At 42.5% G+C, this 27,834-nt stretch overlaps 1 protein-coding gene across 14 annotated transcripts in view; it reads left to right on the top strand.

The window, feature by feature from the left end:
• Positions 1-27,834, top strand: part of Foxp1 (forkhead box P1) — a 414,133-nt gene that overhangs the window by 248,244 nt on the left and 138,055 nt on the right. For 13 of the 14 annotated variants that reach the window (XM_074044240.1, XM_074044238.1, XM_074044237.1 and 10 more), the window contains one exon: positions 21,996-22,118. In XM_074044240.1, coding sequence (XP_073900341.1) covers positions 21,996-22,118 — 123 coding nt within the window. Of the gene's footprint in view, positions 1-4,810; positions 5,076-21,995; positions 22,119-27,834 lie in introns of those variants that run through there. The other variant, XM_074044239.1, reaches the window with a different exon arrangement.

The raw sequence follows: 27,834 nt of genomic DNA, 5'->3' as shown, positions 1-27,834 counted from the left end.
TACAACTCCTTATAAGGTCTGGCCTTTGAACAGTTAAAGCCTTGGCTAGGTCGCTGCTGCTTTGGAGTCTGAAAAGGTGCCTTTACATGAACTTGACTTGGGGGCCATTTGCTTTAACCCTGGGTTGGTTCACTGGCTCTCGGCAGCCCTGTGTTGGCACAGTGGTAGGGAGGGAGTTAAACTTTTCACAGTTTTCTGGATTGTTTGCAGTTCAGTCCTCTGCAACATAATGGAAGTTTTCTGGCCATCTGTTGTTAAGCTGGTGGTGAGCAAGGCCAGTATATCCAAACAAAGTTCTGGCCTGCTGTAAACTGAACCTGTCAGCTTAGCATAGCTCTGCTGACCCCTCCAGAGAGCAGGCAGCCCTTGGTACCAGGCACTCACCGCTCAGAGCTTTCAAAGGGGAGCTATTTTGGGGGCAGGGGGTGGGAGGCTGTTTACTTTTCCCTCTGTGTTCCTCTCGCTGGCTTGGACTAGTTTATACTTAATCTTTAAATGGATACTTGTCCCCCCTCCTTCTTCAGAGGAGGAACAGTACTTCTTAATAGGGGATGGCAACTTTTAGGAAAAGGTCTAAGTGTCTGTAAATGTGTGTGAACTGGTGGTGACTCAGAAGGATATTCTATGCAGGCATTTTTGTTTCATGTTTTGTCCTTCAGTGTTTGGGGACGAGTAGTTCAGTCAAAGCAGCTCCTAAATTTATTACTTAGCTTATATAATTCAATTTTTTTCATAGCTTTAAGAGAACTTTTTCCCTCTTTCTTCTGCAACTTATATTTCATCTGCAGAAGCTAATATACAACATAACTTAGCACAGCAGCAGTTAAACAATGTTCCCTGCTGTGTGAGGCATTACCTGTTTATAAGGTATATCTGTTACCTTAAATTGCCCAGCTTAACCTTAAAATTGGTTCGTTATCTGCTGGTATTTTTCCTTCTGCAGTAGTGTTTCTTGGCAACGTATAAAGTGCCCCTATACGTATCTATGTATATGTTATCTATATATGTATATATATGTGTGCATATATGTATTTTTATGTTTTTATCTACCTGTATGTATATATACAGAAAATATATACAAATACATTTGTGTGTGCATATTTATGTATGTACATATATTTGTATGTATATATCTCAGATTTATGTATATACATATATCAATACTTTCTCTCTCTTTTTTTTTTTTTTTGATGATACTATGTTTTGAACTCAGGGCCTCACACTTGAGCCACTCTGCCAGCCCTGTCAACATGTTCTAAGCCTGCCCCTATCTTACTTTGTGGGTTTCTTTTGTTAGTGACACCTTATCCTGGCCTAGCTATCATGTACTTCCTGTCCAGCCCTGGTTACATTTGTGCCCCATTAGAGGAGACCAAGGGGAGCTAGCAGCAAACCTCTGTGTCCACTTCAAGTCACTAGAATATCCAGGGAGAATGGCCACTGTCATTGAATAACTATTTCAGTCCCTCTAGGTGAGAAGCAGACAACAACAGCAACAGAGCAAATACGCATGGGAAGGACATGCATTTGTCCAAATCACCAGGCAGAAGAGGTTGGGCTCAACTTTAAAGAAATGTATACCAGTCAGGAAGCATAAATGGGAGTGCCTGCAACACAAGCTTCTCCCTTTAAGGGACAAAGGAGTATTACAGTAGTAAAAAATACTCAATTTGAAATTTAAATGAATGCACTTATTTGGAAATACCATAAAGTCATAATCTGTTTGTAAGGTGACTGACACATAAAGTGCTTTTCTGTTTTAGAGTTTTTTGGGTTTTTTTTAAAGCATAATCAGGGTAGAGTTTGGGGTATAAATGTCAAGTGCAGTGTAACATGTGCTCAGTTCAAGAGTCAACCAAATAACCTTGGTATTAAGGACACTGTCTTTCAGAATGAGGAGGACTACAGTAAGAGGTCACCTATTGGCTGTGTTTTTGCCGTCTTAAACTCAGCCCCACTGTCTATTAAAATCAAACCACTGTGTAAACATTCCAGTGTTGTTCTTGGTCTATACAATGGCCAAGGGGATCAGGTTTCACCTGCCTGCACATCTTCAAGCAATTAGAGCAATTAGTGTGAAGCCATTTCACTTTGGAGAATTCAAGGTCTATGGTGACATTCAAGTCCAGGAGAAGTCTGAAAGGGGGAGAGAAGACGCCTGGAGCATGGCTGCTATCCTGTGGCCCTGAGCAGACAATTTCTCTGTGAAAAATGGTAGCTCTTTAATGATGTTATTGTAAGGTTTGTAAGTGACATATCAGAAGTTGTTTATATCAAAAAAACTCAACAGTCACTTAATTACACTAATGAAGGTTTTTAAAGATGGCAGATTTTTTAAAAAAGACTTTTAGTACCCTGAGACATTAGTGTGGCTGCTTCTCCTATCACAGTGAAAGTGGAGGAATATTTTATTCTGTATTAGGGAATTTGGATATCACAAATTCCCAACTTTATGGTCAACCTGTGTGTTTGGGGTAAGTGGACCAGTTATGGCTACATGGGTTGTTGAAGTTTGAGATTTGGGGAGTAAATGTTGAAAGCAGCTATGCTGTGGCATTTTTTAAGGCTAGAGCAGAATAGTGGTGACTAACAGATTGAACTAGTCCAGTTTAAAGCAAAATCATCAACTTTTAACACACGACACCGCTGTACAGGCAGGACACAAGGTGACTTTTTCAAAGCACAGCTTAGAGTCTAGTAGGGTATTTGCTTGTTTGTTTGGATTTTTTAACTTTTTTTAATGTTTGTAACTTAGTTACCCGGGAATGTTGTTTGTACAAGGCAAACCCTAAACTGATTACAGCTTTTAAAATCAGGCTGTACAATGTTAAATCCATATTTTGCTGTCGGTTTATTATGAGAAAAAAAAAAGGAAGGGGAAGCACTTATTTTAAAAATCCAAGCATACTGCAAGAAAGAAGACCCTGCTTTGCAGTCCCAAGAGTTTCACAATCAGGAATAACCGCAGGCCAAATTCTAATGTGGGATTCTGGTGTCCTTTAACCTGCTGCCTGTTCCCATTCCCTGTTTCTTAACAAACGGCTCTAAGGACAAAATTGCTGGGAGAATTACTTTTTTTTGCCCTGACTTTTAATTAAAATAAGAGGCATTATTTAAAAAAGTAATGGTTTGGCTGTAAGAAAGTTCTTGCCATCGTTCCTATAAGGAACTGCTCTAGTTGGTTTATAAGCCAGTAGGTGTGAAGCAGTGACGTATCCCAGGACTGAACACATCTGACCATTTGTGTGACTGAGGCTGGAGCATTTTAAGGATCTGGGCTGCTGAATAGGCACTAGCCCCATGCCCAGCTCCTTAAGGTAGGTGCTTTGCTTGGGCACTCACTTCCCTGGCGCCCAGGCTGTGTGTGCCTTCCTGTTCCTGCATCCCAGAGCAGAAGCAGGGGGTGCCAGTAAAATGCACCACGTGGGAGATCGAACATGCATCTCCCTTCTTCCCCGGCTCCCCAGAAGCGGATTGCTAGGAAATCATTTGCAGCATGCCTAACTGGACCCACTGAGTTTTGAGAAGAGCATTTGCATTGGATAACTCCACCCCTCCTGAAGGGGAGAGGCAGGCATGGAGGCTCCAGGAGGCACAGAAGGGAGGTGAGGCAGTAAACCAGATCCTTCCAGTCTCCTCCTTGCCTCATCCTGTTTCTATGATCTGCTTTTTGAACTGTTTTTGTGGCTGATCAGTTCCACCTAATATGTCTCTTGATTTCTGCTATTGTAATACTCAGGCGACATGCTGTTCTCTTCATTTTTATAAGCTTTAGATGCTTCTGCCTGTCATATTCTGGGGGTTTATCTTCAGCGTCTGGATTTGCTTTCAGACTTGAATGTCTATCAAGCTGCCGTTGCTTTGAATGTGAGATCAAAAGAAGATGAATTCCAGTAAAAAATTTCCTTCTATGAAGAAAAGATTGGGGCCTATGTAAACACCCCACTGACAGCTGGCAATGAGTTATTTTAGCTGAGTATTAGCACCTGCGTGACAGACAGTCCAGCATATCACGCTCAATAACAAGTCAGTTTGCTTCTCTGGCAGATAACATTGCTACAACAGCAATACATTTTCAGGAGGAATCCTTTTCTTCCTTCTCTCTCTCTCTTTTTTTTTTTTTAATTGGATATGGCTATTCGACTCTTCCTCCTATTTTTCAAGCTGACTTGCTGTTCCTTCAGCAGTTTACTTTTCTTTATGGTACCTGTCAAGCTCCTCAGGTGACAGAACACAGGACCTTGATAATCACTTTGGGCTGGGTGGGGGCGGGGGAAGAATGTGCAGGTAGGCATGCCTCGGCTTCTGGAGACAAACAGGTAGCTTGACTGATTGCAGAGAAAGAGTGTAAAAGAAAAGCCACAAAAGCAAGATCAAGAGCAAATTCCTGGAATGCGGGAGGATGTGTTCTTTAAAAATACATGTGACAAAATCCTCTCCAGTCTGTAGAGTCTGAATTTTCTCTTCCCTTTTCTTTCTTTTCACTCTCTCTCTTTTCTATTCCTTTCTCTTCTTTTCTCTTCTTTCGGCATCCTGCCTATGTAAATGTCACCACAAAAATATCTCAAGAGCAGTTTTCTTGAAACCCTCCTGGTGTGTGTCTGCCTGCGCGCGTGCGTAAGCTGTGCCTGGCCAGGGCTTGGTCTAGCCAGGTCACACTGTGTGCTCTGTCCCTGCTCACAGATACTGAACTGATTTAGATCCATGTAGCATTAATAGATTGTTTTAAGTGCTAAATGCAACTTTGAAAATCGCCTGCAAGCTCCAACTGATCTTTCAACTTTGAAAGTGAAGCGTTACTTGAGGAATTCTTGTGGTTTCTTTGTCATTTGCTGAGAGCCCAGCCAGCTACTGTGGAGGCAAACCTCCCCGAGGTTGCCTACAAAGGGCAGTGTTCCAGTGTGTTCTCTCCTGAGTGTGCCTCAGCGCACAGCACTTCCTGTTTATTCAAACATCTCTCTTACCACTCGGCAACCCCCGCTTCACAGAAACAGCCAGAGCCCATCTACAGCAAGAAGACGGAAATCCAAAGGCAGACAGTGCGAGCTCACGCCGCCAAAGGCTTCATTTTCTCTGTAAGTGTCCAGAGAAGATGGAACATTTTCCCTGGGTTCAACTTTGGAACTAGAGATCTTGACTTGAGCAGACATTCTGGGAAGGGCAAAAAGAAAGATGCTTACTCTCTCTCTCCTCCTCCTTCCTCTCTCTCCACCAAAGCCTTTCTTCTTTGTAGAGATTTCAGATGAGCTGGCTAACTCCCTGTGTAGTCACCCTTGCTTGCAAATGTGTCTTTGGATCTAATCAGCTAAGCAGCAGTAGCGTGTCATCAGGGCAGTTTTATAGGCTGAACAGGGATTAGAACCTTCCCTCTGCTTGTGGTGACATTGTTTGGGGACTGTCTTCTTTTTCTTCCTGTTATCTCAAGTAGTAAGAGAATTTGGGGATGGTGCCTGTAGGATTCTGCCTCTACAAAATTGTCCTGGTGATTGCATCACCACACCGTCCATCTAGATAATATTTGTACCAATTTCATGCCAATAAAAGTCAGACGGCTGAAACATGCATGGTCGTCATGTCATGTGTGTGACTATTGTTGAACCAGAGTGGCTGGGGCAGGAAAGAGAAAGACTGCCTCACTCACTTTCCTGATGGCTGCTAACTTTTATGTTGGGGGCTCTTTTCACAGTTTTCCTGGGGAGTAATCAGCATGTCAGGGAAGCCCTAAGATTTGGGCTGGAAGAGCTTCCCTAAATGTTGTCTGAGTCCTTTCTGTTGAAATGACTTCTAAACACATGCTGTGACACTTTGTTATCATCCTTCTGGCCTTTCTTCCCCCCCCCCCCCCACTTCACTGTAATTGGTAAGCCAGGTGCTAATTTTTTTTTTTCTGAAGTATTTACTGATCAGGGAATAGACAGGAAATGGAAAATTGACTCTTTTGATCTGATTAGTCTGAACCTTGTTGGGTAGTCCTCAGACTAAATATCCTTAAATTTTTGTGTCTAAAACAGCATCTATTAGATAGAGAAATGTGCTCTGTAGTTGTCCAAGCCTGGAATGGAAGAGACGTTCACCCAAACAAAATAAATAAGTTTGTGTCTCTGTATGTGCATTGCTATGGCTGTCATAGTTTTTTGGTTTTTTTAATGTTGAGAAGTTGTTCTGCCTTGTAAGAAAAAAAAAAAAGACACCACTGCCTTAGGGACAATTTGTTTAACAGTAGGAGTAATTGCAGGGAAAATGGAGAGGGTGGCTGGAGGTGTTTACTCAGATGTTAGTGTAGGTGTGGGGGCCCGGGAATTCAGTGTGGGAACAGTGGGCTGCTTTTCTTGGTATCTCTGTCTATTTGGTGACCATCGAATTTCCCAGCTCGCTGGTTTTGTTTTCTCTGGATGGCGTGTTTGATTATTTATCAGAAGGGGAAGGGAGTAGCTGAAGCAAACAAACATGTGACCAAGGTCTGTTTTGTTTTCCACTCAGAAAGCCATGCCCTTTAACAGATATACAGAAAATAATAAATGCATTGTTTTATGATAAAAGGAAATTATACATGTCCTGGGCTTTTTTTTTTTTAGGCAAGTGAGTTAACCCTTCAGGCTCAGGAGCTCTGTCTGCTGAGAATTTGTTGGACTTTTTACTGAGAATTAATTTATTGCAATGTACGGTTTTATGGGTCACGGTTCCCTAGAATTAGTTGTTCAGGAATTTGGCATTTCTGGGTGCTTGGCCAGTTCTGTTCGCCTCAGTAGCACTACTTTATGGTGGGCGTGAGCCAGTCTTAACAGAGACCCCACTGGGTGAATCAGTACCTCTTCAGTTTTGTGGAAAACTGTATTTTGATTTCAGATTAAAAGTTAGCACAAACAGCTCAGCTAAAGGAAAATGCACCAGAGTGTCTGCAGCTAGTGTACAACAGAGTTCAACACAGGCTGATATTTTGCTCCTCATGAAAGGTAGCAAGAAGGTGCTAGAACGTGAACTACTTATACCTCTTCCTTAAAAATCCCTTCTCTTTATCATGTAACCTGTTTCATGCTCTTAAAGTCACTACTGCCTCAACACATTCCTTCAGTGGCCAAGGGCAAGGCCTACCTCTGCCTTCACTGTAGACTTACAAACAAGCAAACTGAAATTTATCTTTGTATCTTTTCAGTTCTCAGGTGGGGCCATCCTGGCTGCATGTGGACATTGTTAAAGTGTCCATCCACACAGGTGCACCTGTTGGCACCTTCTTTAGAAACTAGAGCAGGACTTTGAGTAGGGTCTTCCTCCCCCGTTCACATCCCGAACGGCTGACGAGTAAGATCCTAGCTCCATGCCTGGCTCACAAGGACCTGTCCCTAGAAATCACAGCTGCAAGTGTGTTGCCTATACTGTTCTGGAATGTGCATAGAAAATCAGCCAGAGAGGGATTCCCTGCTCCTTGACTATATAAGGGAACGGTGCAGCCAGGGCTCCCGTGCAGCCAGCTCCCTCCTCCAGCCTGGTCCCGCGTGGGGCTGGGGGTGACTTTGCTCTTGGGCGGCCAGTGGTGGGAACAGTAGCCTGCCTGCCTGCCTGCTCTCCTGTCATCTTGGGTGACTCCCAAAAGGCAGTTGCTTTGGATCGTCATATTTTGTGCTTATACAGAGCCCTTTGTCTGCAGAAATCAAAGTGCCTGACTTCTCTTAACTCGTTTATGCTCAGAACACCCTTGGGACATGTGTAGGCTGCAAAAATCACCCCACTTTTAAGGTGGAAAAATGTCCTGTTAAAATGGTTTACAATTTCCGGGCCTGTCTGTCTTATCTTGAAGGTGCAGGCTCGAACTGGAAGGGGGATGGATGGTCGTCAGGCCTGACCACAGGCTGCTCCATGACAAAGTGTTTTACCATAAAGAAACTGGACTGGAAAATTCGTGATGCTGATGGTGGTGGGAGGGACAGACAGCAAAGACTTAGTCCTGCTTAATTTTAATCCATTTAGGATCAAAGTTAGGAGATTTTCTTTTTCTAAAGGTATAGCACGGGCTACAAATTCTGATTTTTGTTTCGTTTCACTTTAACTCAGTATTATGTTGGCAATTTAACTTCCACAAAAATCAAGTTAGTGTGTTCTTTGCAAAGAAACAGATAGTGTGTTCTGGCGATGCAAAGCAAGTCAGAAGTTGCTGCAGAGTTCCATGCATGCTTTGGGGGAAGAATTGAAGTATTTCATCAATCTGATGCCACCACTTCTTGGACCTCCTTCCTGGGCTGCTAATTCAATGTAAAAACTAGTGGAGTGCCACTTGCTATCCTGGAGCTTTTGTGGAAAGCTGTTCCAGAAGTCTCTAGGGTAGGGTTCTGGTGTTTGGGTTGTTTGGTTCCTAATAAATCCAGTTTGTTTGGACCCCGAATGTACAAATTAGATTTGGAAAATAATCTCTACTTAAAAATGTGTTTTTCATTTTAAAAAGTAAATTTCAAAGGACTGTGAATAATGATTCCAGTTTTGTTTAAGAAAACTCCTGCTCTACACAAGGGAGGGGTGAGGATAGGTAAGACACCTAAAAAATTAGCTAGCATTTGTTGCCCTCAATGCAGAGAAACTAAAGCAGATACCTTAAAAGCAACTGAGGCCAATAGGAAAAGGGGAACAGGTACTAGAGAAAAGGTTAGTTCAAGAAGAATTAACCTAGAAGGTAACACCCACGCACAGGAAATCAATGTGAGTCAATGCCCTGTATAGCTATCCTTATCTCAACCAGCAAAAACCCTTGTTCCTTCCTATTATTGCTTATACTCTCTCTACAACAAAATTAGAAATAAGGGCAAAATAGTTTCTGCTGGGTATTGAGGGGGGGGAGAGGGACGGGGCGGAGTGGGTGGTAAGGGAGGGGGTGGGGGCAGGGGGGAGAAATGAACCAAGCCTTGTATGCACATATGAATAGTAAAAGAAAAAGAAAAAAAAAAAAAGAAAACTCCTGCTCTTAAACATACAGCCAAACAGATGTTCACATGCACAGGTGTAGTGTTGTTTTTGATTTTTTAAATTATGTTCCTAATTCATTTATTCATTTTCCTTTCTTCTTCCATGAAGTTGTTTCTTTGCTAATCAATAATCATCCATAAAGCACTTTTTAAAACACGTAAGATGTACTTAATGGTTGTCAGGCTATAGCCTACTCAGTTTACATGTACAATTATGGCATAAATACTATTATTTCTTCCCATTCATACTAATGTAGGCACAGAGAGGTTCAGTGACTTGTCCAAAGTCACACAGCTAGCTAGTGGTAAAACTGGGCTTCAAATCTAGGCTCATTGATTCGTGGGTGCTTAGCCACCATGCATGCTGCTTCTGTAGAGATATGTTAATATTGTTAAAAGCACACTTCTATCTTTTTAGACTTGCTATGATTGTCTCAGGGTCAGTAATTCCCCCAAATTCCCAAAGAATCATTATTTCTTCATGCTTGGACACTCAAGTTCTACCTTATGCTAAACTGGTTAATGGAAGTTCTAAAGGTCATTGTCACACCCTGAGCTCTGTGAGCACAGCTGTGCATCCAGTGAGCACGGTTTGATTTTTAATCCTCTTTTAAAGAAAGTCTCTCTAAACCCTTCACCAAACCCTCCAGATCTGGCTTTCTTTAGCTGTCCTCTGTATCTGCCATCCCGATAGAATTTTTCATGAAGTTCCCTAGAAAGCTGCTTTTGAGGGGCCAGGTTAATTCCCAGCTCTGTGGGGCATGGGGTTGGGGGGAAGGGATAAAGAAGGAAAGAAAACAGTTGCCATTGAGTGTCCCTTAGGTCAACTGTACATTCTTATTCTTGTCACAGCTTAGAGTAACTGAGGATATTCTTAGGTATCTAAATTTTTCTTAATCTGTCGTGCCAGTTTTAGTTCTATGTGAGTGAAAGGATTCTACATCCTTGAATTTTTTTAGGACATGAAGTGCTTTGGTTGTGCAATTTTATTTATTTGTTTGTTTATTTGCTCATTTCAGGTGCTGAAGTTAGGTTTGAACTCAAGGCCTTGCAACTACTAGGCAGGTGGTTTAACACTTGAGCCACACCCCCAGCCTTTTTTTTTTTTTTTTTTTTCCTTTGCTGCCTCCGGCCTCCCACTAGGTGGGTCTCTGACCTCTGTTCTCCTACCTCTACCTCCTGAGCAACTGGGATTGCAGGCACACTCTGCCATGGCCAGGCTGTTTGCTGAGATGGGATTGCCTGGGCTGGTTTGGAACCAAAGTTTTCTCCCAGTTGTATGATTCTAGCTATACAGACTCCATCCAGGCCTGCATGACCTTAAGCACACAGCTTATTTACATCAAGCAGCTGAGAAGCAATGCAGGCAGGGAGCTGGTATTCAGCAAGTGTTCCTGTTTTCCCCCTTGTCAATGGCATTATCCTTACAGCCACCATCTCCTCCTATTTGGGAGAAAGGCTTCTTTGCTTTCCACTGACCAGATCTGTTCTCGTGCAGAGGGGCCAGTGCATTGTGTGTCAGCGTTCCTGTCCATTGAACAATGACCACGTACCAGGTACCGAGCTACAGACTTACGTGCATCTACCAGATAATCGTTAGAGCCTCAGCTCTCTGGGCCTGGGTTTTCTTATCTGTTCTGGGTATAATGATACCTCAAAGAATGGCGAAAATGAGATAATGGATCTTTACTGCTTAGTGCTTGTCTGACAATAAACGCTCAGAAACTGCAACTTCTTCTTGATCGCCTTCCTTATCCCTGGTGATCTGAGCCAGGACAATCTTAATAAGGAATTTATTTCATATTATTTATAATAAAGGTTTAGTATCATCATAAATGCATAAATGAATATATGTTATATATAATATACAAATATAAAATACACAAAAATAATATATAATGTGCATTATATAGTATAAAATACGCATGTGTTAATATATATGCAGCTATATATATGTGTGTGTGTGTTTGTATACACCTTTTTACACCTCTGTTCATTATAGCAGAGTGTGAGAATCTATAGTGCATTAAAAACCTGGGCTAGAAACACTATTGGCCCTGAAAGCCAGGCCAGGTGGTCCACAGATACAGCCCAGACTTGCCTGAAGGCAGAGCCTAGGGCCCAGGCATCCACTTGCACAGGGTGCTGCTGGACTTCATGAAGCTATGAAAAGAACCTGTGCTCTCTTGGCTCCACCTTTCCATGATTTGCTTTATAAAAGGTTCCTTTTGAAAAAAATCTCCTTGGCTCAGCTGAACCAAGGAACAGGAGACTTGTCCCAGTTGGGGCTTGAAAGGGAAGAGAGCGAAGGCTGATGCTGACAGCAAGGTTCTCCCTGCCTGCCTGCCTAGTGTTTCCTGCAGGTATCTGGGGGCAGTACTCGTCCCCTAGGTCTGGGAACGTCAGGGAACCCTGCTGCTTACACTAACTGCCTGGCAAGTGGGAAAGGTAGAATTTTCCTGTAAAGGTAGAATTAGGATGGAACAGTAACTGTGGGTGGAGAGCAGGGAGGGCAGCTCTAAGCATCCTGGGAAGGGGAGGATCTGGTTGAAAATAAGCAGGACATTTTTTCTTGTGGGGAAAAGAAAGGGGGTACAGTTAGAAAGTGTGACACAATGAAGAGGCCTTCCCCTTCCTCTGGGAGGCAAGGGGACCCATAGGACTGCGCATCCATTTGCTGAGATTACCCACAGCCATCTTTGGGCTTGTCCGTGACCTTGGTCCAACATGAATATCAAGTTCTCAGGAGACAATGTTTGTTTGTTTTTGTTTTTCTGTCTTGCCACTCGGTAGATTGTGACCTTGAACAAGTCACCAAACCTCACATTCTTTGTCTTTCCACTTTCAATCGGGAATTATAAAACTTTCCCTACCTCCCTTAGAGATGCTGGGAACAAGAGAGAAAATAACAAGTGCCAAGTTGGTAGCTCAGAGCTTGGAATCCAGTAAACAATTCAGGACATTGTTTGGATTTTAGTATCTCCCATGCCATGCAGGGAAGCTGCTAAGCTATACTTGCCCTGGTGTTTCTACATGTTCCCATTTTTTAAGTCGGGGAAGGGGGGTTGTTTGTATTATGCAGTGCTAGGAATCGAACCCAGGGTCTTGTGCGTGCTGAACAAGAGTTCCACCACTGAGCTCTACCCTGAGCCCTTGACACTGTTGTAAAAGATTACACAAGTGTAATCTTTGCTATTGTCAGTAACTGCTTTAAGAAGTGTAAATTAGCCTGGCTTGTGCAGGTGGCTCATGCCTGTAATCCAAGCTACTTGGGAGACAGAGATCAGGTGGATCATGGTTTGAGGCCAGCCCAAGCAAATAGTTCCATGAGACCCTGTCTTGAAAATACCCAACACAAACCAGGGTTGGCAGAGTGGCTCAAGTGATAGAGTACCTGCCTAACAAGCATGAGGCTCTGAGTTCAAACCCCAGTACTGCCAAAAAAACCCAACCAAAGAAAAGCTATAAATTGTTGGAGAATACCAAGATTTTTTCCTCGTTCTAGCAAAGCATGACCAGGAGTGAATAGTTCTACATTCTTGATTATTAGTCTTATTTACGTCATTCTCATCGTCTTATTTCTTGTTTTTTTTTAATCATTTTTTTCTGTCTCCTATTGCTGTTGGAATGTTGCCTCTAAATCCTTTTCACTCTGCTGCTTTGCTCAGAATTCAGGCAGGAGAAGGAAGGTATTTTGGGAAGCAGAGAACTTATAGGTGTTAATTGCCTCTTAGGGCATCCTGAGTATGTGTGACTTATATTACTAAAAGAAGAGGAAAACACTACCATGTAGATTTATATTTATAATTATTTTATAAATGTAAAAACTCAGTTCAGTATTTCTAGTAAAGTCATAGAAAATCCTCCTCTATTTTGAGCATAACTCTAGCCAGACTCTTCTACAAGCTTCAATATTACTAAGTTTCATTATGAGGCTCAAAAGGACATTGCTCCTGATGAGAGTCACTGGGGTACAACCTCGTAAAAGGTACTTACAGAAAACAGTGGGTTACTACAGTGAGTTAATAGGTCCCCATATCTGACCCTGTAATCTCTGCCTTGGGAACATAGAGAAGGCCTGGGCTGATTTATTCATGTGTCACTTTTTAAACCATCTAGTCTTAAATAGTAAGGGCCAAGGAGAGTTTGATGCAGCATCCAAGCTAGCATTGTAGCCAGTTTCTAAGAAACTTGACTCCTACTGCACTTCAGTGCAGGGCCCATGCTGCCTGAGGTCGTAGGCCTCTGGGCTGCGGTCTTGTCCAACTCCCATGAGCTCAGCAGGCTCAAGCTTGGGCAGTACTTGAATGGAATCACTCCAAAGACAACTCAGGTGCTGGAGCCTTGGCGGAGGTGATTCAGCATCTGACACTGGCTCCCGTAAGGAGCAGCCAGCCAGGGCTCCGACAAGGTGGTTACAGGGCCCCATGCTCCTAGGAGTAGGAGGGAGAATCATGGTGCTATTTTTTTTTTCTTCTCTCTGTCTCATATAAGAGGCTTCAAACAGACTTCCTGGCTGTTTGTAGCCATTAAACTTATTTCGCCTGATTTTGCAAGAGCGTCAGAGATACACCTTTTTTTTTGCTTCATGAAAATTCTTACTCTTTGGCGGGAAGTATCTTCTGTGTGCCTTCCAAACAAAAAGTGTTAGTCATAATTACTAGTGGATATAGGACCTGCTGACCCCCTTTGCTCCCTAGTTTCCTTTGGGGACTGGCTTTTAGCAGACTGCTTCCTGTCTAGAGCTTTCTGATCCCTCTGTCCAGGTGTCTGCAGGTGGGGCTGGCTCGGTGCTTGCGCTCACAGTGTAGGAACATTGTTTTCATGGTAAGGAGCATAGTCGAACAATTCTATTCTCCCTCACTCTATGTTCTCTAAAAAAAAGGGGGGGTACACCAATATTTGCCATCTTTTCACCTAAGAAAATATGCTGTAATAAATAAATTACCAATATAAACAAACAAACAAAAAATTTACTTTCTAACCTAGCTATGTTCATGTCTTTACAGGATTTGTTAAATTCTAAAGTAAAAGTGAGGCTCATATATGATAATTTCAGAGTAGCACTAACCTCACCCTTGTGTGTAGTTTTAAGAATATAAAGTTGCTGAGTGCCCTTGGCTCACACTTATAATCCTAGCTACTCAGGAGGCAGAGATCAGGAGGATGGTGGTTTGAAGCCAGCCTGGGACAAATTATTCTTGAGACCCTATCTCAAAAATACCCAACATGAAGCAGGGTTGGTGATACAGCTCCTGCCTAACATGCATGAGGGCCTGAGTTCAAACCCCGGTACCATGAAAATAAAGAAAGAAAGAAAGAATATAAAGTCATACCAGTAAAGATAAGTCAAACCCAACATTGAAGGAAGATTTGGAAAGGAGGTGCTGGTTGGTGTGGGGCAATGAAGTGGTCCAAGTACTAGGGGATGTTTTGGAATTGGCCTCACCTCTCCCCATGGTAACACTACCCATGCTCTCCTCCCTTCCCCTCCATGCCTCGTGTGCTTCTGCAGGGAGGATAATGGTGGCGATAGGGCACTTTGGCTTTTCATTTCCTGTCCCTCTTGCTTTTAGCTCAAACACATAGATTGGAATGCGGCACAAGTAAGGCTGTCTCTGTCTCTGCTCCAAGTTCTCAGCCCCTCTGTCCTGGCTTTGTCTCATAAGATCATTTGCAAAGACAGTGGGACCTGATAGGAAATGCACACAGAATGCCTTTGTGATGATTAGTTGTCAAGACCTGCCCCGAAATTTCAGGATAGTCATTACAGCTGTCCCAAGCTCTCAGGACAGATGATGCCACAGAGAACCTTCCCTTCTCTTCACTAAGTCACAACCAGTGTCCCAACTGACTCAAAACTTTACTCTGTACTGCACCTGCTCTTGACAGTTGAGTCAAGTGAGTTGACTAGCAGTGACACTCAGAATTCATACCCATGTTCTCAGTGTCATACAGTTGGACCAATCAGTGATGGCTTGAGGAGACTGCAGAAGGCTTTCTGATGAGTGGTCATTGCCCCTATAAGATTTATAGGGAAAGTATTTTGTACTTAACTTAGGACACCAGTCACTTGACTTGATGGTTTACTGTGTTCTAAGAGGTAAACAGTCATCAGCATCGTCATCTTTACTGGGACAGCTAATATTTTCACAATCACTGAGATTCCTGTCTGAAAACAGCTTGCTTTTCTATTGTCCTGTGCTAACCAAGGACTCCATTTGTAAAATATCATCATTTTTTAAAAGCCCACTTTGGGATCTGCTACCTTGGAATGCAGTCGATTCTCTCCAGGCACTTCCAGTCCTGCAAGCTGCTGTCATTACTTCATCATCTTTTCACCCTGCACTGGAGCCATGCTGTGTTTTCATCCCACAGATGCGGGGGTTTCTCTGCACACTTGGGGCCAGGTCTCTACAGTGCCTATGTCCCACTGTGCTCCATGAGGAGCATCTGGCCTGAGGATGGTAGTTGGTGGCTGGGGCTGAACCCAGGTAGCAGATTAGCGTAGGTGGGAAAGGAGGGACTTTGTGTGTGTGTGTGTGTGTGTGTGTGTGTGTGTGTGTGTGTGTGTGTGTGTGTGTATGTGTGTAGAATTAGAACTAGAGTTGAGAATGGACTCTTTCTTACCCAGTTTCCCATGCTGCATTTTTTAATAGGTTTCCTTTCCACCCCCATATGTACAGTGAGTGCTGATTAGCTCGTGAAATTATCTGAGAAACAGGTTTGATCTTGATTGCTGAGGATTGTCTAGAAGAGAAATTAGAGGAAGGGTGGCTGACTCAGACCAGCCTTTAAAGCTGGAAAAGGGATAGTCTCTCAGGGCAGACAGGAAATAAGCAGCTGTCACCTGGCCAGTGAGGCACATGCGGCACTCAGGGTCTCACACTGGTGTGAGCTGCTGTTAGGTGACCTGGGAGAAGACATGCACAAAGTCCGCCTCAAGGCTTCAGTTTCAGAGAGAGGAACCCATGGGTGTATGCATTTTCATATCCCAAATCCTTTCCAGAGACACACCGTTGAATTTGAGCTTCAATAGCAGCTAATTCATAATGCTTGTGAGCTAAACTCAAATATTATTTTGGGGAACTGATTGAAAGATATGTTTATATAACATCCTGCCCAGAGCTGGGGGTGTAGTTCAGTGGTTGAGCACACTGGGACCTAAGTTTAATCCCCAGCATTAAAAACCAAAACCAAAACACCTTCCCAGTGGACTCTTTAGACATCTCGGAATTCAATCAGCAAACTAAGATAGGGACTGGCAACCTTTTCCTGCAAATGGGTGTATAGGAAGTATTGTAGGGTTTGAGAGCCAAGTAGTCTATGTTAAAACTCCTGAGCTCTGTTTTGTAGTATGGGAGCAACCATAGACCTTATGGGAGCAACCATAGACCTTACGTAAGCAAATGAACTTGACTGTATGCTAATAAAACTTTATTTGAAGGAACTGAAATTTGAATTCATGTGATTTTCATGGGTCACCAAATATCCTTTATACTTTTCCCCAATTATTTAAATAAATAATAACCATGCCTATCTTATGAGCTGAATAAAACAGACGGTGGGCCAGATTTTAGTGTACAGGCTGTAATTTGCTGACCCGTGACCCCAAAATTTCCAGTTAGTCCTTGTGACAGTGTTTATCTCAAACCTGTCACCAAATGTGTTATGCAAAATATTTTATAAAGGTGTTTTCCTCTTTCCAGCTTGCTCTGCGTGTGTGTGCGTGTGTATTTCCTTGCTTAAACCATATTTTGTGTAAATCTGTTAATGTTTCTTCAGAGACGGTAAACATGTTTCTGAGCATCAGCTACCTTGATAAACGTACTAAACATGGGATTACCTAGCCCCAAAATATAAGCACCTGCTATGAACCTGAGATGCAAATAACTCCAAAGTTGTAAACATGCTTATAGAAAACACAATTTGTTAAAAAAAAAACAAAACAGAGAAAGAGAGAGAAAGAATAAAAAAACAGATGGCACCGATCTACTTAGCGTTTGAAGGCATTGATGGGAATGAAGCCATCTTGAATTGATAGAATGGAAGTGGGCAGGGGAGGGGATCACAAAGACCCAGGTCCGCAGTTAGCCTGCAAACATGGCCTGCCAAAGGAGCAAGCGATCCTTGAACTCACAGTCTCCCTCTGGCTACTCAGAGCTGCCCATGGACCATGGAAGACTGACCATCAGGCATCTCCAAGTCCTTGTGCTGATGGAGGCAAAGGTGAGCATCAAGGCAGAGACAGAGCCTAGGTGATCCACAGACAAAGTGTCCCGTGCCTGCCATCTCCCCTCTGTTAGTTCACAGAGTCATTTAGGTTAGCTTGTTAAACAAAAATAAATGTGAGTGTACCTGGGCTCTAAGTGCCTGTTTTTATCACTTGCCTTGGCTCTATGGCATCCTTGAACCTGAGTCTTTGCTGTAACCTGAGTCCAGCGCTCAAATACAGCACCAGGTTATCCAGTGCCACGAAATTGTAACATCTTTTATAAAAGTATTGATTCAACCCGGCCCAGGGAGAGCCACCAAGAAGAAAAGGTCTCCAGGGATGGGATTGGACCTTTTAAGTTATTTACATTAGCAGTTGGTCTATGACATGAGCCAGGGGTGATCTTTGCTGCTTAAAAGAGAAATTCTTTCGTGTACTCCTATCTTCGTGCACACTCACTCTCCCTCCCTGTCTCTCCTACCCTTTCTGTCCTCTCTCTGTCATCTTCCTTCTCCTCTTCTCTTTCCTCCTCCTCCCATCTCTGTTCCTGTCTCATATATACACAACATAACAGGTGAAAACAACAAACAACTAATTAAATTTGGGAAGCACAGTGAGCACGTGCATTTTCCAAAAGGGATATCATTGGTCATTCTAGAATTTCTACTGACTATCAAGGAACGTGACAATAAGCATTTTTAGCTTTCTGCAAATGTAGATACCAGAGATATGCATATTGTGGCCAGATTCACAATCTTCAAAACCAGGGATCCTTTGCCCCTTTTTGTGTGTGACAATTTAAAATCTAGATGACAGCAATTTATGTATTACGGAAAATGAGAAAAGAAAACACCCATTAGAGCCTGATTTCAAAGCATGTTGTATGTTCTAGTCAATTAGGTTTTAAAACTTCTTTTGAGCCCCCAGAGTGATTTGTAAATTTGTAAATTTTATTTTTGAATGAGTTTACATTAGTAGTGTAAAGGGATTTCATTGTGATTCTTCCCCACGGTGACTTTTAAGTTATTTTGGGGATGATCCTTTGCTAATATACTCATGAGAATGAGTGGGAATTATTTCGTGATGATTTCTAGCAGCTTCATGACCAAATGATTTAATTTTTGCTCTAGTATTGTCTCTCCATACCAAATATTTGAAGTTCTTTTACCTAGTTGTACTCATTTGGGGATTGAACCTGGGGAGCCAGTTTGAGAGTGTCCATCATGTGTGATGTTGTCACAGTCAGTTGATTGACAGTTCCCTGTACCATTCATATTAGGTGCTACCCTTTCCTCCTGTGTCTCTAGCTTTGATTCTCTTTGGTATTGGGGCTCTGCATGAAGTGATATGAACGAACTGGGCTTTTGATATGGAGTGTTTAATTTATGGACCCCATGTTGGGTCTGAAAAAGACACCAAACTCATGACTTTCTTTTCCCCTTCAAACCAGCAAAAGAAATCTGAGAGTTCTAGCAACTGACTTTGAAATGCATGGTATAGAAGCCAGCTCAGTAACCACTGACTGAAACGAAAGCGTGGGTCTTGGTTCTCTGAGGTCTGCTGACATACACACATGAGAGCATGCTCACAGGGAGTAGTTGTGAGTGCGAATGCTGTTCTTAAAGACCCTAATACTGCCAGGCGCCGGTGGCTCCCGCCTGTAAGCCTAGCTACTCAGGAGGCATAGATCAGGAGGATCGAGGTTCAAACCCAGCCTGGGCAAACAGCTCAAGAGACCCTATCTCAAAAAAACCCTTCACAAAGATAGGGCTGGTGGAATGGCTCAAGGAGAAGACCCTGAGTTCAAGCCCAGGACTGCATTAAAAAAAAAAAAAAAAGACTCTAATTAATACCTTCCCTTTTGCAGAAAAGACCTGGATGGTTAAAAACAAACTATCTGTTCTCCCAGTATTTGGTGAAACCAGGGACATCGTGTAGACTTGTCATTCCTTGGTTTTTCTTTGCTTGCCCTGTTTTGGTATTAAAAGTGTCTAACCTTGTCTTGCCCACCGTGTTTTTCTCTGCACTTTCTTCTTGCTGTCAGTGACAGTTCCACTGTCTGCCTTTCCAGCTCTCAGCTGGAGCCTCCTTTGCTGATCAGCCTCTTTCCCCAAGCACTCTGACAGTAGTGCTTACAACATAGAACAATTCCCTTTTCTTCATTAAAAAGCTGATGTGCTTCATGTGAAATAGCTAGGGGAACATGCATAGTAGCAGAGGCGTTTGCTCCTGTGGGCACAGTGCACGGGGGACCATTTTTCTTATATGATATAAATGAAATCTTCCTCTGCCCACTTTTCCACCTACGCATGTACTGAGCGTCTCCAAGGAGACAAGGAAAGCCGGAGTCCAGCTATGGTGAATCCTTCACCAAGACAGCAGGCTGGAGTCTCAGGCAGCTCTCCCAAGCATCTTGCCTTCCAGCTGCCCCTCTCAGACAGCCTCCCTTCCAGGCAGGCTTTGTGAAGTGTCTCTCCCTTCCCAGACGTGCTAGCCTTGCACTGCACTGCATCAGAAGGGCTGCTGGGGGTGGGTCCAGTAGCAGGAGGTCTCCATGGGACCAGAGGGGCAGATGACATAGGGAGGTGGGGAAAGCAAGATCCACTTTCAGAGGGGTCATTCTTTTGTCACTGCTTCTTCTGTTCTTCCATTTCTTTGCCCTTCTTCGTACTTCTTAGACGTGGAGGCACCTTTTGGATTTTCTTAAAAATATTTACTGTTTGGCTGGGCACAGTGGCTCATGCCTATAATCCTAGCTCCTTAGGAAGTGGAGATCAAGAAGAAGCAGTTTGAGGCTAGCCCTGGCAAAAAGTGAGATCCCATCTCAATTGATAAGCCAGCCATGGTGGGGCCCACCTATGACCCTAGTTACTTGGGAGGTGTAAATAGGAGGGTCATGGTTCAGGCTGCCTGGGCAAAAACACAAGACTCTACATGAAGAATAACTAAAAGCAAAAAAAAGGGCTGATAGTGTGGTTCAAGTGGTAGAGCACCTGTCTAGCAAGCATGAGGTCCTGAGTTCAAACCCCAGTACTGCCCAAAACAAAACGTCATCATTACATTAGTGCAGTTAGTAGTCTGGTTAAGTAAGCCTGTCTCTTTAGAAGAATTCTCCTTGCACAAGTAGCATTTCTGCTCATGAGCACGAATCCCCTAATCCCTCTGTGGTCCCTTTATGCCAAGTTCAATGCACAAGAATGCCCTGGTCATCAGACCCTTCCCTCATCCCACCATTGTTGCTGTAACTTCTTGTAACTGTGCCTGTGGTTTTCTTTATGTGAAGGAAGTTGTTTATTCTTTGACAGGCCACCATCACAAAGTCCCTTGTGCCCACTTTCAAAGCCTGTGGTAGCATTCTCTTTTGAGGCATTTACCACAGCTGGGTGCCCTTCTTCTTTGAGACACACATAATCAATTGCCATATAGAAAGTATTTTTCATGGGCTGTCTAAGAACTCTCACTTTATAAACTCTGAGCACCTCAACTCGGGAGCATTCTTAGCATCTCTTCCCTGTGTACTTTCTTGGTTCTCAGCTGACTTGATCTAAGAAACCTAACTTTCCATATGACTTTCTAGCAAGCTCCTTAGTTTTCTATTGTTGAGGTCTGCCATTACGTCTGTCCTTATTTTTTTGACAGTGACTATCCTCGTGATAACTTTTTGTACTTGAATTCTTAAAAAACGGTCATCATGTTCAACAGTTTGGAGGGCTCTCCTATTCTTCTGTTGCCTTGTCCCCAGTTCATACCCCCTCCCTAACTTCTATCTTTAAATAAAACCACCCCAGTTTATAAACTTGGAAGGGTTGCTTGCACTAAAGCAGTTTTGTTTGAAGGTCATAACAATGTCTCTAACATGACCAGTGGTCAGATTCACTAAGCTTTTCTTTTATGTCTTCCAGGGAGATCACTCCAGGTGTGCCCCCATCTGCTCTATTCTCCCTCTCAGATAACTGTATCCATAGTGGCTTGCTTTCCCTGTCGTCCACCACTTGGCTCTTCTTCTTCGTGTGAATTCACATAAGAAGAAAATACTACTTTCAACCTGAGTCCCCAGGTTCCCCCCAAGAAGAATTGAGGGATGCCAGGCACAGTGGTGCACACCTATAATCCTAACTTCTCTGGAGGCAGAGATTGGGAGGATTGCAGTTAGGGGCCAGCCTACGCCAAAAAGTTCGCGAGCCCCCATCTCAATCGATAAAAACTGGATGTGGTGGTACGAGCCTGTCATCCCAGCTATATCAAAGAGTAAATAAGATGATTGCAGTCCAGGTTGGTGCAGACATAAACAGATGCTGTTTGAAAAATAAGGAAAGCAAGTAGCACTGGGGGTGTGACTTAAGTGGTAGAGCACCTGCCTAATAAGTGCAAGGCCTGAGTTCAAATCCCAGTACTAGGAAAAAAAACACACACACACACACAAAGAATTGGGGGAGGAAAAAGGTACCATTCATAAGGGCTTTCATTGTCTCCTGAGTCTCTGACTTTGCCCAAGTCCCTCTTGACCTTTCTTTGCCATCCTTCCTCAAAGTGCTAGCCATTCATATTTCTGTGCTTTATGGCAGATTTCTAATAGGAATGAAGTGTCTGCTTACATGACTTACCGTGCATAAGGATTTGTGGATGCAACTGGCCAAGTCAAAGGAAATATAAACAAATTCTGGAAAGTTTTCCAACTTAGAGTTGTGGGAAGTTTCGTTTGCTATTTCCTTTGCCTGGAAATGGGACAGTCAGAGCCAGTCCCAAAGTGTACTTCCTGGAATCCTTTTTGTGAGGCTGTCCCAAACCTGTGTGGTAACACAACTGTTCCCTTCCATTTTTCCTCCCAGGCCCTGCAGGTGGCAAGGCAGCTCCTTCTGCAGCAGCAGCAGCAGCAGCAGCAACAGCAACAGCAACAGCAAGTTAGTGGATTAAAATCTCCCAAGAGGAATGACAAACAGCCAGCTCTTCAGGTAACAGTTCTATTCTTTGAATTGGCATGATACCCTTTACATCAGCAGATAAGCAGTTCAGAAGTGGATTGCTTTGAGAATTGCCAATCGTGTAGGAAAATCTCCTGCAAAATGTGCATTTTTAGTTTACCTGTAGAGTGTGACATTTTGGGGAAAATGTCTATTTGACCAAAAGTTTTGTTGTCGGCAGTGAGAATATGTACTAATTATGCAGCAGAATTGGGGGAGGAGGTGTTGTAAGTGCTGGATTGCTTAACACACAGTGTAGGTTACCAACGAAAAGATGTGTGTAGTACTCAGACATGTCATGCCTTCTCTCATGATAGAGTTAAGAATGGGGTGCACACATACCTTAAGGGGAGACAATTTAGACCACCATGGAACCAATAGGCAATGTCAGGAGACTCTTTTTAGTAGCACATATTAATTGTGTGTAATAATGGGGTTCAGTCTTATATTTTCATTCATGCACACAACCACCCTCTTCCACTCTCCCTGCTCTTCCCTTCCAGTCTCCCTAGTAATCACTGTTCCACTTTCAAGTCAGCTCTTTTTGTTTTCACAAATGAGAGAGAACATGAGGTACTTGTCTTTCCATGTCTGGTTTATTTCACTTAACATAATGTTCTTCAGTTCCAACCATTTTTGCTGAAAATGTCAGGATTTCATTCTTGATAGCTGAATAATACTCCATCATGTATACATACCACATTTTTTAAATCCACTCATCCTTTGATGGACAGCCAAGTTGATCCCGTATCTTACTCTGGTAAATGTGGGTTCAAAGGTATCTCTTTGATATGCAGATTTCATTTTCTTTGGATATACACCCAGAAGTGGTCTAGCAGGATCATATGGTGGTTCTGTTTCAGGTTTTTCAGGAACCTTCTTATTGTTCTCCATAGTGGCTGTGCTAATTTACATTTCTGCCAACAGCATATACAAGTTCTTCTTTCTGGATACATTTTTTAACAATCAGAAATAGGGGACAGGGTAGAGATGCTAGTGACATCTCATAGGTACTAGACCAGGAATACTGCTGAACATCCTGCAAGGCACAGGACAGCCTCCCGGAACACAGCATTATTTAGCAGCCCAAAATATCCATAGTGTCCTTAGGCCCAAGGAGGATATGATACTTTTAATACGATACCTAGTAATGAGTGTCATATCATATACCCCCTCCTTCGGTATGCAGAAGGTTTCTGAATCATTCATTAAAAATGGGGAACAATTTTTAGGTAAAAATAATAAAAATTAGATTATGTTTACAACTTCTTATTTCCAGGACTTTAAGACTGACGAGTTCATAAAAATCTAATTTGGATTTTTGACTGAGTAGAAATTGCAGTCAAATTTTTGACAAAACTTGACTCAGAATGTTTATACTCACATTCAAGAGACAGGGCACTTGTTGTAGGTACTAGGTGGTTCAAAATACTTTCATAGCTGAGAGTGGGCATCCCCAGAATGGGAGGGTGACATTGGGTTCCTCACCCTGGAAATTTTGGAACAGAATCTGTGACCAGTAGCAAATGGATAGAACTTGGTACCAACTAATTTGATCTTGAGGTCAACTATAGTCTAGCTTGTGTTAACTTTTTATAGGTTGGAATGAGCTCATACCAATTTCCAGATTCTCCTGCAAAGATCAAACTGACCTTGGGCAGCAAGTTGTAGTTCTTCTGCATCGTCAGGGGAAACTGGCCACCTGCAGAGAAAGTTCAGCACTGTCGTGACACTTCGTTGGAGAAGTTGAACAACAGTGTGCATTGTTTATGATCACTTCCAAAACCAGTTGTTTGGGAAACCCTGGGCAACCTGCATGTGTGAGTGTAGGAGACATTTTTAATGAGGTAGAGTTCCATGGAGGAGCCCATGTCAGGTGCTTTAAGAAGGGCTTTGTTGTGCAGATGTCTTAAGAACAGCTCTGGAGGATGAAATATGACTGTGTTGACCTTTCAGCTGTGAGCTTATTTGTCAGGATTCAAATAAGTTGAAAGGATCAAACTGAACAGTTTCCGTAGTCAGACTGGGAATTGTGTTTCAGGGGTCAGCAACGGAGGCCACATTGCGGATTCCATAACATAGCCAATTGTTGGTACATATTAAAGTACTGGGGCATCTCCTGCAGACAGAGACGCAATTAAAATTCTAATTTATTAATGTATACAGGGAGCCAGCCCAGCTTGTCACTCAGTGATTCAAATGACTGTCCATTCTTTTTGCCTCCCTCTTGGAGCTCTCGTAGCTTTAAAAATACGATGAGTCCTGTTGAATTTATCAGACCTCAAGTGCATTGGAAAAATGACAATATATTATTGAGTAGAAAAACTTATACACAGTGGATCTTTGGTTAGAAATTTAAGAAAAAAATACACACATACACAATCTGTCTGATCACACTGCTCTTCAGTATTGAATATCATTTGTGATTTTTTTATACTAGACTTATTTTTCCCTCATCCTTGCTTTTTTAAAACATATGGCATTTTTTAGGTAACTTCTTTTCCAAGAGGAATGAAGTTGCTTTAGGGCTAAATATACAAAGTAAAGTTTTAGGGGATTTCCTTTTGAGGGCTCTGTTTCTTCTTGCCTGTTAGAGGAGTTTAGCCACCAAGCAGAAAGTCTGATACAGAGAGACTCGTGTTTCTTGGCAAGGACAGTGTCAGAGCCAACCTCAGACATTCTGCTAAGCACTTCAGTCTGTATGAAAAGAGGAGGAAGAAAGGGGTACACTTGACGGTTGGTTTTGCAAAAGATGTCTTGAGTCTTCCTAACTTCTAACTGGTGAAGAGAATGTAGACCAACTTTAAGAATTCACAGGGGGTGGGAGGATAAGTTGGTTGACGTGTGTGTGTGTGTGTGTGTGTGTGAGAGAGAGAGAGAGAGAGAGAGAGAGAGAGGAAGAGGGAAGAGGAGCGAGAGAGAGAGGGAGAGGGAGAGAGAGAGCCTATTACAGAATGTAGGGTCATGCAAATTCAGTAAGCTTTATTATTTTGGCCTTCCACAAACAGAAAGGAGAAATTACTAACATGCGGTGTATTACCTGTTATAAAAATATGTATATACACTGGATGACTCACGAAAGGAACAACCTTCACATTTAAATATATCTTGCCATGTCATGTCCTTGCTGGGACATCTCAGCCGGAGTGGCTCTGAAATGAAAGGGAGATCCTGCAGCCAATCTGAAAAGTGTTCATCTCTGATCTTCTTACCCTTCATCACTACACTCAGAGACCTATTTTAGCAAATTTCAGATCTTTCTTCTGCATAGAGGATAGCTTGACAAGGAAGAAGGATTTGATCTGCTGATAGCTTGAGGAAAAAAAAAAAAAAGAAACCTAAATCCCCAAATACACTGTGGCTCATATTTTAAGCATATCTCACACTTCCCTGCTTCATGTTTGGCAGTGCTCTCCAGATTCGCAGGCTGATGATACAAACAAAAGAAAAATGGGAAGTTAGAGGAGGCTATACGTGGTTACTGCATAGAGATCACACTCCAGTCGAACATTACCAATTCGGACTAATTTCAGCGCGAGGAGGGTAAATAAGAGAGAACGGCGCTCTTTTTGGATTCACATAGTGAACCAAATCTGAGCTGCTGACATTCTTGGTGGCGCAGTGCTTTATTCCTGAAGGTGGCATGAATTACATGTAGATATTGCTTCTGGACCCCTCAAGAATTATTCAGTCTGCTACCTAAATTGCCTTTTGACTTAGTCTACTGACGTGCTTCGAAAATTTTTTTATGAATGATACAAATGCAAACTAAAAATCAGCCCCTCCTAAATTTAGCAACAGGATGATCTGAATTAATTCAGTGCAGTTTGGTGAACATTTCAGAATAGCCACCTCATGCTCCTATTGAACTGGTGCTCGTAGGGAACCCAGGGCTGTTGAGGACACAGACCTTGTCTTCAGGATGCTTAGGAATTGTGAAAGAATTAACAAGAACAAGACTATGCTTAGAAAAAAAAATTATAGGTAGGTAAAAATAGTAGGCTGTCTTTTATAAATATTTATATACTTCTGAAGATTGCTGAAACAAGTGAAATACATGCTTAACGTCACAGGTGCGTCCATAACCTCAAAAATGTGTAACTTTACCGGCTGAAGTTTAATTTGTGAGTAGATGAGCAATTTTATTGATCAAATTTTGGAACTTTGACCACCATTTCTGGGTAGTAATTCATTTTGGTTCTTTAAGCATTTTAGTTTTTGGCACGAGTACATAGACTGGAAGGAAATCAAATGACACATTTTCTCCTAAGAAAGTAAAAGTACATGTGTATTCTGGCAGCCTGAAAGTTAGGAAAGAAAGTAAACGTTGTGTGTTGTTTTCAATGGAAAGCTGACCACAGTTTCAGGCTGTCTATAAAGGACCTGAACTTGAAGCCAGTCATCTGATTGTTTTCCCTCCTGCCTATCTCCTTCGTTCCAAGGTTATGTCATGTGCAAGGCCCAGCACAGGAGGCCATTTCTCTGGCAGGAATGGTAGTGAAACCCACTGGATAGGCAGCCTCTGGTCCAGTTGGAAACACAGGCTCATAATGAGGACTCCTGAGCTAAATGGGGGAGGTTAAAATGCAAGATTCAGCAGGTGTTTTTCAGCATTTTTATTTGCAGTTATATAAAACGTGCTTTAGGAAGCATTTTCCCATTGCATTAATGCCATGATCTTAGCACCTCGTATCATTTCCATGTAACTTACGAAGGAATAAATTGCTAAGAGGAAACCTTTAAAAGAGACTACAATTTTATATTGTAGATAGTGAAAGAGAATGGTTTTGAAATACTGGCCCTTAAAAATATCACCATACACTGAATTAGTAAAGTGGGTAATTCAGGAGAGGGAAGCAAAATTTTCTTTAATGTCTAGAGTTAACATTGTCTACAGTAGCCATTGCTGGTCTTGAAAATTGATATCTAGTGCTGAAATTTTAGTCCTTTTTAGGATGTCATTGTTGCTACACAGCTTTGGAGAAGCCCCAAATCCTAAAAATAAGTCTTGATAAGGAACAATCAAATAGAAATGATGCTTTAAAAATGGTTAGGTCGTCTTTCAGATTGCACATACCATTAACGATAGGATAGAAACACCAATTCCCCCTCCCAGAAAAATGTTCACGCACGCAGAATTTTGCAGGTAGTTTTAAAGGTTCCGCAGACAACATAAAGTTCATTTTGGAGCCCAGGTTTACACTCTTGGTTTAGGTTTTTGGGTTTTTTCCCTAAAAGTAATATGCTTTATCATTACCTCTAAAATTCTGGTGTGAGTTATGATGTAATAAGGTAGCTTATTTTCAATGTTTCACCTTCAGCTGTTTATAGGATGACCCTGTGTTCCAGTCTGCCCAGGAAAGCCCCACTCCATGCCTGGGCACGTTTATTGATAATTCCCACTCTCACACCTATCCCAACTTAGGACATTTAATTACCTGGTCACTTTACTTACATGTTTTTAAGCATTAAAAAATGCAAATATGTTGCTAATATTTCGTATGTAACCATGCCTACGTCACAACATACGAAATGTAACAGATAATGAATACTTAATGTGGGCCAGCCTCATAGCATCTCTGTGGGGTGGCAGTGCCCTTTAACCTTATGGATGAAGAAAATTGACACTTAGTGAGGTTAAGGGAGTCGCCACCAAGATGGGAGGTGAGGTTTTGTAGAACCACAGATCATCAGCACACCACTGAGA

This window comes from Castor canadensis, chromosome 10 (assembly GCF_047511655.1).
Source record: "Castor canadensis chromosome 10, mCasCan1.hap1v2, whole genome shotgun sequence".
Classification (NCBI taxonomy): domain Eukaryota; kingdom Metazoa; phylum Chordata; class Mammalia; order Rodentia; family Castoridae; genus Castor; species Castor canadensis.
Note: the sequence above shows the minus strand (reverse complement) of the source record. Positions and strands in the feature narration are given on the sequence as shown.